The sequence below is a fragment of the Magnolia sinica genome, chromosome 1 (genome assembly GCF_029962835.1).
Source record: "Magnolia sinica isolate HGM2019 chromosome 1, MsV1, whole genome shotgun sequence".
Lineage (NCBI taxonomy): Eukaryota > Viridiplantae > Streptophyta > Magnoliopsida > Magnoliales > Magnoliaceae > Magnolia > Magnolia sinica.
Window position 1 is genome coordinate 73,309,098 of NC_080573.1, and position 12,533 is coordinate 73,321,630.

Sequence of the window (12,533 nt, forward strand, 5' to 3'; positions counted from 1 at the left end):
TCCCAACCGACCACGACACAGTGCAGACGCGGCCTCCTGGTATTTGGCAATCGGGCACTCATGTATCCACTCGGTCTCGATATTAGGGTGTCCTCTGGTACCAAGAGGGTTTTGGGATTTTCACCTAGGGCCATCTATGACAGCCCGATGCTAATAACAAATTTTCGGTGTCCCATCTGGCCATCCACGATATGCCTGTGGAGGCTACGACCCTGATGTTGCTAGGGCGTCAGTAATCACAATACACAATGTAAGGTGCATGAGTCATACAATCCAATCATACATCAATCCTGCGCATACCGTGCGCTTATGTGAGATAACCTCCACGTATCTGGGAGTCTCATAATAACCTGCCTAATGTCATTTGCAATGGTCAACCACTTCTCATAACAAACATGTAGATGATGCGTATGGGCATGTATAATGATGCTATGCTGTCACATACTCGTAATCGGTATCAGTAACCGGCATCAATAATCGACCTCGACAATATGGACATGTAACCAACATTGCCCCCAAGGGATGGCCCACATAGAGCCTAACATATAGTGGACCCATGGCCTTACAAGAGGGCCAAAAATACAACACCATGGGCCTTTCACATGGGCCTAACATACATCATAATGGGCTCCATAGCTTGGCCCTCAAATGCACCACAATGGGCCTCATACAATCATAATGGGCTGCGTCCAATGGGCCTAATACACATCACATGGGCTGCATCACATGGGCTTATATACATCGGATGAGCCATGTCCGATGGGCCCCGAATACATCACAATGGGCCACAACCCATGGGCCCTAAGCACATCACAATGGGCCTCTCACACGGGTCCATTATGCATCACATCAAGGTGGGCCTCAATGGATGGCCATAAATACGTCACATTGGGCCTCATATACATCAAGTGAGCCGCATCACATAGCTACATATACATCACAATGAGCCTCTAACACGGGCCTAATATACATCACAAAGGGCTCCATAGCCTTATATACATTATATTAGGCCTCGACAATCGAAATCGACCTCGATAATCAGAATCGACCTCGATGATCGGCCTCAACAATTGGATTCGGCTTCAATAATAGGAATTGACTTCGACAAACGGAATCTGCCTCGACCATCAAAATCGGCCTTAACAATGGAATCAACCTCGACAAACGGAATTAGCCTCGACCAAATGGAATCGGCCTCGATGAAACGGAATCGGCCTCGACAATCGGAATCGGCCTCAACAAACGGATTCGGCCTCATGAAACAGAATAGGCCTTAACAATGGAATCAGCCTCAACAAATGGAATCGGCCTTGACTAAATGGAATCGGCCTCAACAATGGAATCAGCCTCGATAATCAGAATCAGCCTCATCAAACAGAATCGGCCTTAACAATAGAATCGGCCTCGACAAACAGAATCAGCTTCAATAATGGAATCGACCTCGATAATCGGAATCGGCCTCGACCAATTGGAATCGGCCTCGACCAAATGGAATCGGTAATCAGCCTCTATGCAAGGCGGGATCCTTGGATGGATAGCCGATGATGGGCCAAGCAATATCAATGGGGCCCAATCGTTTAGGGTAACCCACTAGAGAATGATGAGAATGGGCCTAACCAGGCCTAATGGAAGGTCACAGTGTGGACATTCAACCATCATTACCCATTAATGTGGACATTTAACCGACATTGCTCCCAAGGAGTGGCCCACATAGGGTCGAACATATAGTGGGCCCACGACCTCACACAAGGACCTAATATACATCATCATGAGCCTCACCGAAGGTCACGAACACATCACAGTGGGCCGCATGATATGAGCCATGCTAATGGGCCTCATACACATCAGGTGGGCTCCATCAATGGGCCTAATACCATGGGCTTCAAATACATAACCAGTGGGCCTCATGGGTGGGTCACAAATACATCAAGGTGGGCCTCATGGATGAGCTACAAATACATTAAGGTGGGCCTCATGGATAGGCCATAAACACATCAAAGGTGGGCCTCATATATGCCAAGTGGGCCACATCAATGGGCCGCACCAATGGACCTCACTCAAATGGGTTGAAATACGTCATGTTGGGCCTTCGCAAATACAACAAGTTGGGCCTCTTACAATGGCCTTATCAAATGAGCTCCAAGTACATCACATCGGGCCTCACCAAATGGGCCCCAAATACATCAAATGGGCCATATCAAATGAGCCGAATCAAAAGGGGCGAATTAAATGGGCCAATACAAATGGGCTGAATCAAATGGGCCGAGCCAATTGGGCTGATCAAATGGGGCAATACAAATGGGCCGAATCAAATGGGCCGAGTCAATTGGGCCCAAACCAACCACACCATTCATCTTATTGCTAGAGATCGTTTTAGAGCATAAAAAAAGGAATCATATCCAAAGGATCATCTGGACCATACAACAAAAGGCAGTGGTGATAATGATTTCCACAGTTGAACTACCAGTGGGCCCACTATAGTATTTATTTCCCATCCGGTCTATTGCCAAGGTCACAAAGACTTGGATAGGGAAAGAAACAAATATCATATTGATCCAAAGCTTCTGTAACCCAAAATGGGATTTCAATGGTAGACGTTCAACACCACTGTTTTCTGCAGTGTGGTCCACCTGATACCAGGATCTGTCTCATTTCCAGTCTTAAGCTTGAGATGAGCTAGCCAAAAGGATGGAAGGCTAGATGTAACACATCTAACAAGCAGTAGGTCCCACCCATCCAGCATACTGGACGGGCATGGCAAAACCCATACGTCATGGTGGCCCCACATAATAGATGGACGGTAGGGATACAACTCACGCATCACGGTGGGAATCCACGACCGTGTCCATTGGATGGACAGTCTGGATAACACACCTGCTGCATCGTCCAACAACTGGATAGTGCAGACAAAATCATACATCATGGTGCGGTCCACATAGTGGCCCACCTCTAGTATAATATATATATATATATATTATAGATATATATTATATGTATGTATATTACAATGGCTGAGATTGCCCAGACCCACTGTCCAGACCCATCTGGACGGTGATGGTCTACTCATTAAAGGTGGGTCCCACATGGAAGTGGCCCACCAATGTAAGATAATATAATATATTATATTATATAACAATATATATATATATATATATATATATATATATATATTATGTGTGTATACGTGTGTGTGTGTGTGAGAGGGAGTGGGAGTGTCAGCGCTGACAGCACCCAGCATTCAAAGACGCTGCTCATATAGCCTGATGGTAGGCCCCACTTGTATAGACGGTTTGATGTATACAACATATAGTGGGACCCCACATATCCCAACGTTCAGATGAATGGACGATTTGGATGAAAGGCATGCCACCAAGGTGGGTCCCATGTAGGGCCATCATCATATAAGGTATATAATAATAATAATAATAATAATAATAATAAAGGCAGTGGGGGGTTTTCTTTCCAGGCATCAACAGCCGTATAAGTGGTCCAGCAGCCTCAGCTGCTGGACGCTCCATGACTGGACTTCCATCAAGGTGGGGTCCACATACACGTGGCCCACGAGCTATATACGTCAAGTTGACCCCATATCAAGGTGTTGAATGGCGTGGATTCACATGTGCACCATGGTGGCCCACGGACGGCCTAGATCAAACACATGAACCATCCATCACAATGGGGGCCACAATACTTGGAAGGGAGAGAGAGAGAGAGAGAGAGAGAGAGAGAGAGAGAGAGAGAGATTGCGATGGAGAGGAGGGACCTCGCCACTATGGGCCCTCCATTTCTTATATTGCATACTTCAAACAGGTCCCACCATAAGTGGTCCCAAAAAAATGAAATTTAATGGGGGATCACCCACCTATCGGCCTTCTTCTTTAGCTCCTTGGACTCGTATGCTCCGTGACTTCGATCTTGATGGAGGATGATGAAGTTTTGATGGTGGGGATGAGAGATCTTGGGATAGGAAGGTGGGCCACACTCTTAGCTCTCTCATGAGAAGCTTGGACGATTGCTCCCATGGGAGTTACTTGGAATGAGAGAGAAATGAGAGAGAGAGGAGTGGTGAGGTGAAGTGATGGGATGAGATGGCATGGTGCTTGTTCACTTGTGGTAAGAAATGAATGGGATGGGTATAGGTTGTGTAAGAGAGAGTTAACTTGGGGAATGGGAGAGGGATGGGCTAGGTAAGGTTGTGTACTTAACATTGATTGATGGATTGATGTGATGTGTTGTAGAGATTCTCTCGGTATTCGCAATGTGCGGCATTTTTCTCAAAATAAGCGTGGGCTGATAACTCCTGGCTAGGGTTTCGTAGCAGCTCGTGAGACGCGGCGTCGGAACCACGGTGACGGCGCGGTAATAAGGGTACAAGTCTCAGGTTGAGTTGACTCTGGAATACGGGACACGACTCAGGGCTACGCGCAATTGCTAATTTCAGGTCGAGGGTTGCCAGAATTCAATCGGGAGGACCGCGGAGGCCTGCCGAACAGTACGAGCTAGGATACGGGTCTCACAGACCCATTCACAAGAGGGCATTTTCTCTCACCTTCTCTCTTGATGTTGTCGGAAGCTGTACAGACGGCATTGGTCTCACACGTTATTGGCCATTGTGGACTTTGGCTGCTTAGGGCTTTTTAGTCACTGGCTCCATTCGCTGCCCGCATGGGTTTAAGCATGTGATGGCCTTCGCAGGCTTTTTAGGGCCATTGGCTTCTCACTGCTGCCCGCATAATATCTAATATATCGCCGATTGTGGTACGTCTTATGTGTAACATTCCACTGTCGTAGATGATAAATCACCATCACCGCTGCTGTGAATGATGAGTTTGATAAATAATATATTTCCATTGTTGATAACAATATCTTTGATAATTTTTACGTTTTAAAATAGTGTATCAACTTGGCAATAATATCAATTTGACAACAATGATACAATAGTTTTGAAATAGTGGTTAGCATCGATTAATGATGGTGATAATATCATGTAACACCCTGGTTCCTGGAACCCGAGTACACTACTCGTTTTCCAAAAACTCGAGCGTTAATATCTGAAAACACCCAAATTCCACGTACATTTTTTTTTCTTTTATCAGAGTTAATAATATAAAGGGATGGAAATAAATTAGATATTAGAGGGAGTTCAAATATACATAACCAATGTTTCAAATGGTTACCCAAAAACTTATACAAACCAATGTCTTAACCTTTACAAATATAACAGTATAAATTAAATACAAATAAAATCAGGAATGGAGAGTCGCAAGATCATTTGGCTCCTCTCATTCCATATGAACACCAGCATATGCATCCTTTGCGTCTCCTACACACAGAATACGGTTCGATAGCATCAATGGCTATCCAGTGAGGTATAACCCCCAAGATTTATCATATCATCAATATAATTAAGCATAGTTATCAGTGACAGTGTATAACGAATATTACACAATTATTATTATGGAAATCAGATAAGGTTCATCAGATACGCATTCATTAAATAAATCACACAAGATAACCTTGGTTAAATCCATGGATGCATGCACATGCCCACAGGCTTGGGGATGCACATCTAGCTGTCAAAATAAAGGGTCGCCCAAGGAGAATTAGTCACCCAAAAAAGTATGTAAAGGTACGCCCAAGGAGAACTAGCCACCTGAAAAAGACCAAAGATATATAGATTGCCTAAGGAGAATTAGTCACCCAAAAAAGTACACAAATGTACGCCTAAGAAGAACTAACCACCCGGAAAAGACCATAATAATATATGAAGATTGCCCAAGGAGAGTTAGTCACCTGGAAAAGTAAACAAAAATACACCCAAGGAGAACTAACCACCCGGAAAAGACCATAATAATATATAAGTCGCCCATGGAGAGTTAGTCACCCGAAAAAGTACACAAAGGTACGCCCAATGAGAGCTAACCACCTGAAAAAGACCATAATAATATATAGATCACCCAAGGAGATCTAGCCACCCGGAAAAGTATTCAAGGTACGCTCAAGGAGAACTAGTCCCCCGGAAAAGACCGTATGCCATGAAAATGAATGATTAGCCCAACCATTATTATTCCAATTTCAAACAATCAATTTAGGAAAGCTTAAAGGTCACTATGGGGGGTTGGTCACCCAGCATAGGCTCATGAGACTAACAACATGATGTTTTAAAGGTGACCTACTCAACTAGTGGCCAATTATAGTTCTACAGGTGAGACTTATCATCGTAAGGTTATATGAAGATGGTTCTTTAAAGCCACTTAGGGCAAATATTACATCAAGCCGCATAGGGCAAACCAATCCATCTCAAGGATGTGATAAAAAAGAAATATCCCAAAAGCCACTTAGGCAACAAATGATCCAAAAGATGTCAAGTCCACCAGATAATTTCATTTAATTTATTATGCAAATGGTCACTAATTCGAGGACCTTTAAATACATCGTAAAGAAATCAAAAGTGGTAAGACAAGTCACATGCGACATCAAAAGTACTTGCATATATAAAGTGTTCAATTCAAACCAGAATAGGAATATTTGATATCATACTTGAATTCTAAATCTAGCCATCAATCATCTATGAAGAATTATACAAATGGAACTAACATTTATCATCATCTTCTATTAATATTAAATTAAGCAATTAGTGAAATAAATGAACTAAGATAACCATCATGATGTAGGAAAAGCTTGAAGGGTGATTCTCACCTTGGGATGTGGGTACTCTTCTCACTTGATTCGAAAATATCCTAAATGAGGGATTTGGGGAAAACACGAGTCCCTATAAATACATTATCACACTAATTCAATTAAACATTACCCAATTTTAATTTAAATGTAGAATATCATGTTAAGAGATAAATCTGCTCAAACTCAACCTGATATTTATCCACTAGGGGAAGAAGACCTACATAAAGAGCATTTATATTCTTATGTTTTTAAACAGAGGTTAAAATATAGAATTAAGACTAGAATAGGATGTATGACTTACTTGGACACTGACTAGCTTGGGTTAACTTGGTGAAAACTTAATGGACTAATTGACTCTTCAACAAATCTTCAAAGGTTGTTGCACTAAAACTTAAATATCCACCCCTATTGGGATAGACATTGTTGCAAAACTCAGAATAAACGACCAGTAGAAAAACCTGACTTGATGAATCAAGGTCTCGTTAATCAGCTGCAACAGAGGTTGGGCAGAATCATATTCAACTCGTTTGGACCATGCCCCCAACTCGGCAACACCTTCTTCCTTCTTTTCCACACTTCTACAAGCTACTTCTTCTCCCTTTCTTTTTCTTCTTCTTTCTTTACTTTATTCTTCTTCTATTTTCATTTCTATTTCTCCCTCTCTCTCTATGCTCAACTAGAATCCATGTATCACCCAAAACCAGGCCCTAACTTGGACTTGACTCGGTCCAAACTCGGCCCAAACTCAGACTGAGTCAGGCCAATGTGGCACCAATTAGACGCCACTCGAACTCCGCTCTTTCTCTACCTTCTGTTCTTCTTCTACCCTCTTCCTTTCGAAATGTCCTACAACTCCCCTGGACAAGAGTGTAACAAAGGTGAGTTAGACTCAGCAATGAGTCGAACTTTTGAACTCGACACCATCCACGACTCTCTCTTTCTCTTTGTCTTCTTCCTTTTTACCTTCCTTACTCCTCATTTCTTCATCTTGGCCTTCCTTCCTCCTGGTGGAGGACATTCAGCACTATCCAGCAAGGTTTGGATTCCATCCAGGCTCAGACCGTGACTTAAACTGAATCGACGCAGCCAACTCGGCTTGATTCTCTTCCTCTCTCTCGTCTTCTCTCTATTTCTTTTTTCTCCTATCTCTCTCTTGTTGCTCGACCTAGAGTACTTGGATTCGGCTCGTGCTCGACTGTGACTCGAACCGAGTCGACTAACTCGGTGTAGCAAGGGAGAGTGGTGCTCTAAAGCTTTCCATTTTTGGAAAGGGACGCCTTAAAAGATAGCCTTTTATTGTCTTTCCTAAGTCTGATTCTAGAAGCTTCCAACACCATTAATCTAGAGATTAGTTATAGATTTTTAATCCACTAATCGGCAACTCCATTTAACTCTAACCACTGATTTCATCTTGATCAGTTGTAAGACCTTAATCTACTTGCACCAATGAGTTTCTGGGATGATGGTCCACCTCATAAACGTCCTTGATCAGTAAATTATGGCCTACCCTAGAGGATGGTTTTTTTGTTGAACGGGGAAGGTGACGAGGTCTCTCATGGCTGATTTGAATATGATGGGTAATCTTTTGATCCAATGCACATGGATGGCATGGATTAGATCATTGAACCCCATGGGACCCTTTAAACAGATGGTCATTAGTTTTTACTTAATGAGTTCGAGGTTGGCGTGCGGCGGCTCTTTTATTGCGATGAAAGCCCTAAAGTGCGGAGAGAGGTGGACGGCTGAGATCGATTTGCACGGAGGGTTAGGATTGAGGGAGAATCTCGCACATGGGCTGCTAGCTAAGAAGGAAAACAGATTTCCATTTTTGAAATTGAGTCGTGCGCACAACTCGGTTTAAGCAAGATCTCGTGTGCACACGAGTGCATAGAGACGGGTGTGGATAGTAGGGCTTTGGTCAGTTTTGAGAGCCTGTTCAGGTGGGTGGTTCGGATTGTTGATCCGATCTTAGCTGGTGCGTTTTCAAACGGATGAATCCCATTCATTTCTGGCGGGAAAGAAAAAGGAAAAGAGGGAACTTCCTCTTTTGCTCGGGTCAGTGGGTCAAACCCGACCTGACCGGGACCTGTAGTCGTGGGTACACGCCCACGTTGTACACATGCACAACATGTGGGGCCCACCGCGATGTATTTGACACATCCCGTTCGACCACTCGACTCCATGGGTCTAATTATGGCCCCTGGCCAAAAATGGGAGAAATCCATAACTCAGGTGGGCCACACTTCAAGGTTATTGGTTTTAGTTGTGGATTTCCATTAAACCGCTGGTATGATTGTTTCCAATTTGATGACTAGTGGTTATAAAGGTTTCTGATATAAATATATGAATTTTAACGATCATTTTGTCAATCAAGCGGTTGCATTGTGTGATCAAGTGGTAGGTCGATGGACAGGAAGCGTTGTGGAGTCGATAAATGGTGATATGATTATTTACATCTCGAGATGGAGTAAGGATGGCTCATTCCACCTAATAAGGCGTCACACTTAGTTTTGTCTTAGTTGGGATTCAAGCGATGGGGTCTTGTGAATAGATCATCCAACTTTTGGTATGGATGTTTATGTGATGGTATATCTTGAAAATCGATAGATGGATGATGATTGTACTTGACGGTTGGATTTATTCTAACATGAAGTTGAATGTGTAAGTAGGTTAGATCTATGTTTACACGAAGTTGAGTCTTCATAGTAACACTCGAGTACTAAAAAGTACAGGGTGTTACATATCAATTTGACGATAATCATTGGCGCTTGGCAATAATTGGCGATAGTACTAATTTTGGCGATAATTATCTGCGATAATATCGATTTTGCGATAATCGAGGATAATATTGATTTGTTTGAACTTGAGAGTTTGCCTTTTATTCATTCGTATATGAAGAAGAATACATGACATTTGCCTTTTTAGGTTGTTTCATCATTTTACTTGTCTTGCTCCATTTTGATTGAGAAGTATTATGTTCAATAATCTTTGAAATCAAAACTGCAATGATCGTCAGGGATAATATATCTTGATGAAGCGAGCATTAACAGGTATACTTATGTCCCTTCCATTCCGATCCACAACTTGATAGGCTCCGTTTGAATATACTTCTGTTATCAGATACGGACCGTCCCATTTGGGATCAAATTTGTCCCCAATTCTTCGAGTGACCACTATAGGTCTTTTTAACATTAGCACCAGGTCGTCTTTCTTGAAAGAGCGATGTTTGACTTTTTTATCGAAGGTAACAAAAATTCTTGCCTGATATAGTCCTAATTACTGTTGAGCTGCTAGGCATTTTTCATCAAACGTATCCAACTCGGTCAACCTTATCCTTACATTTTCGTCATTCGTAATCGATTGATGTACTGCTACCCAGAGCGACGCGACCTGCGTTTCAATTGGGATGATAGCTTTAACACCATACACCAATGAATACGGTGTGGCTTTCATTACGGGGCAATGAATGGTTCTATAAGCCCATAGGGCTTCTTGTAACTTTTCGTCTCAATCGCGCTTATTTCCTGTGACAGTTTTCTTCAATATTTTCACAATCGTCTTATTGAAGGCTTCTGCTAACTCATTGGTTGGCGGGTAGTAAGGTATTGAAAATGAATGATGAATGCCAAATTTCTAGCATAATTTCTCCATGCCCCTATTCTTGAAAGGAGTACCATTATCAATGATGATTCTTTTTGGAATGTCATGGTGATATATTACCGCATGTCGGATGAAAGTCACAACATCTTTTGCTTTGACATTTCGAAGTGCAATCGCTTTAGTTCATTTGGAGAAATAATTTATCGTTGCTAGTATATTACTTTCCTTTAGATGAAAGTGGATTTATGGGACCAATGACATCAAGTCCCTAAGCAGTAAAAGGCCAGGAAGCTACCGATTGATGAAGGTCTGTAGGAGGCATATGTATGACATCACCAATGATTTGACATTGATGACATCATTTCATGTAATCGATGACGTCTTTGAACATTGTGGGCCAGTAATACCCCATTTAATGAACGCAATGGAATAAATTTAAGCCATCTTGATGTGCTCCACATTCTCTAGAACGACCTTCTTGCAATATTTGATTTGCTTCTTCCATACTCAAACACTGTAACAACATTTCCTTATAAGATCTTCTATATAATACTTCGCTGCACATAATGAATTTCTTTGACCTCTGCTTGATCTATAACCTTTGTGTTGGATCCTCTGGCAGAATATCGTATTTGAGGAAATCCACAAAAGGCTAGCACCAATCGTCTGTTGTAACCTCCAAACATGATACAGGATGTGCTTTAACGACTTCGTTAATGATTTCAAATGATGGCAAAAATCTTCTTTTTTCTATTGTTACTTGAAGGGGACTTCATCTAGACATGATAAAGCTGCTGTCAGGCTAGCTAAAACATCTGCCCTTGCATTCTCACATTATGGTATATGTTTAATTTCAAAATCATGAAATTGCTCTAGCAACTGTTGTGCTCGTCGACAATACGACAAGAGTTCTTGTTTTCTTATTTCGAACTTTGTTGTCAAATGGTTTATAAGCAACTTGGAATTCCTAAAAATCTGCAGTGCTTTTATTTTCATTTCTTGAGCCTATCTCCATTCCAATGATAAGAGCTTTATATCCAGCTTCGTTATTTATGCACGTAGTACGTAATGTGAAAGAGTAAGGCAATAAATCGCCCTGAGGACTGATGAATATCACCCCCACACTTGTTCCTAACATTCGTGAAGAACCATCAAAGTACATTTTACATGAGTTCGGCGATTCAATCACCATCACTTGTTCATCTGGGAATTCGTCACTGATTATTTCACTGTCTATTACAGGATGAGCTACTAAGAAATCTGCCATTGCATGTCCTTTTACTACTTTTGCCGGTTCGTAAGTGATTGTGTATTTTAAAAGCAAGAGCATCCATTTAGCTAATCTTCCTGATAACATCGGCCTGGTCATCAATAATTTTATAAGGTCCACTCGCGAGATTAGAATTATATCATGAGAAAAGCAATAATTCCATAGTTTATGCATTGCAAATATTAATGCTAAACGCACTTTCTTAATTGGCGAATAGTTGCATTCTGTGCTTATTAGAGTTTGACTTAAATAATAGAGCGTGATTTCCTTTCCATGTTCATTCACCTATGCCATTAGAGCTCCTAGTGAATTCTTAGCCGCAGATATATATAGAATGAGTGGTTTACTTTTCACAGGAGCTGCCAGTACTGGAGGCTGTTTCAACAATTCTTTAATCGAATCGAACGCATTCTGATAAGACTTGTCCCAAACAAATTCTATTCATTTCTTCATTAAATGACAGAATGACTGACATCTTCCGGTTAAGTTTGAGATTTACGACGAATATATGCTAACTTTCATTGCAAACATTTTAATTCCTTTAATGTTGTTGGTGGTGGCATTTCTTGAATAGCTTTGACTTTTCCTGAATCGATTTCAATTCCTCTATGTTTGATGACGAAGTTGAAGAATTTTCCTAACGAAACACCAAAAGCACATTTGGCTAGTTCATTATTAACTGTTTCTTTCTGAGTTGACAGAAGACTGAAGTTAAATGTTCATGATGTTATTCTTGGTAATTTTGATCTGACTACTAAATCATCTACATAACATTTAACATGCTTGTGCATCATATCTTGAAAGATGTTCTGCATTGCTTTTTGATATGTCGCACCCGCATTCTTGAGACCAAATGGCATGACTTTGTAATAGTAGATCCTTAAAGAAGTTTTGAATGTTGTAGCTTCTTCATCTTTTGGGGCCATACTTATCTGGTTATACCCGGCATAGCAATCCATGAAGGATATAACGGCGTATTTCG

The 12,533-nt window shown here is 41.6% G+C and overlaps 1 protein-coding gene across 5 annotated transcripts in view; it reads left to right on the forward strand.

The window, feature by feature from the left end:
- The window catches only part of LOC131250944 (uncharacterized), an 84,383-nt gene that overhangs the window by 19,307 nt on the left and 52,543 nt on the right, over positions 1–12,533 (forward strand). The window contains exon 5 of one of the 5 annotated variants that reach the window (XM_058251397.1): positions 10,904–11,307. The exons of the other annotated variants lie outside the window; for them this stretch is intronic. Coding sequence (XP_058107380.1) covers positions 10,904–10,969 — 66 coding nt within the window. The 3' untranslated portion in view covers positions 10,970–11,307. Of the gene's footprint in view, positions 1–10,903; positions 11,308–12,533 lie in introns of those variants that run through there. 5 annotated transcript variants of the gene reach the window in all.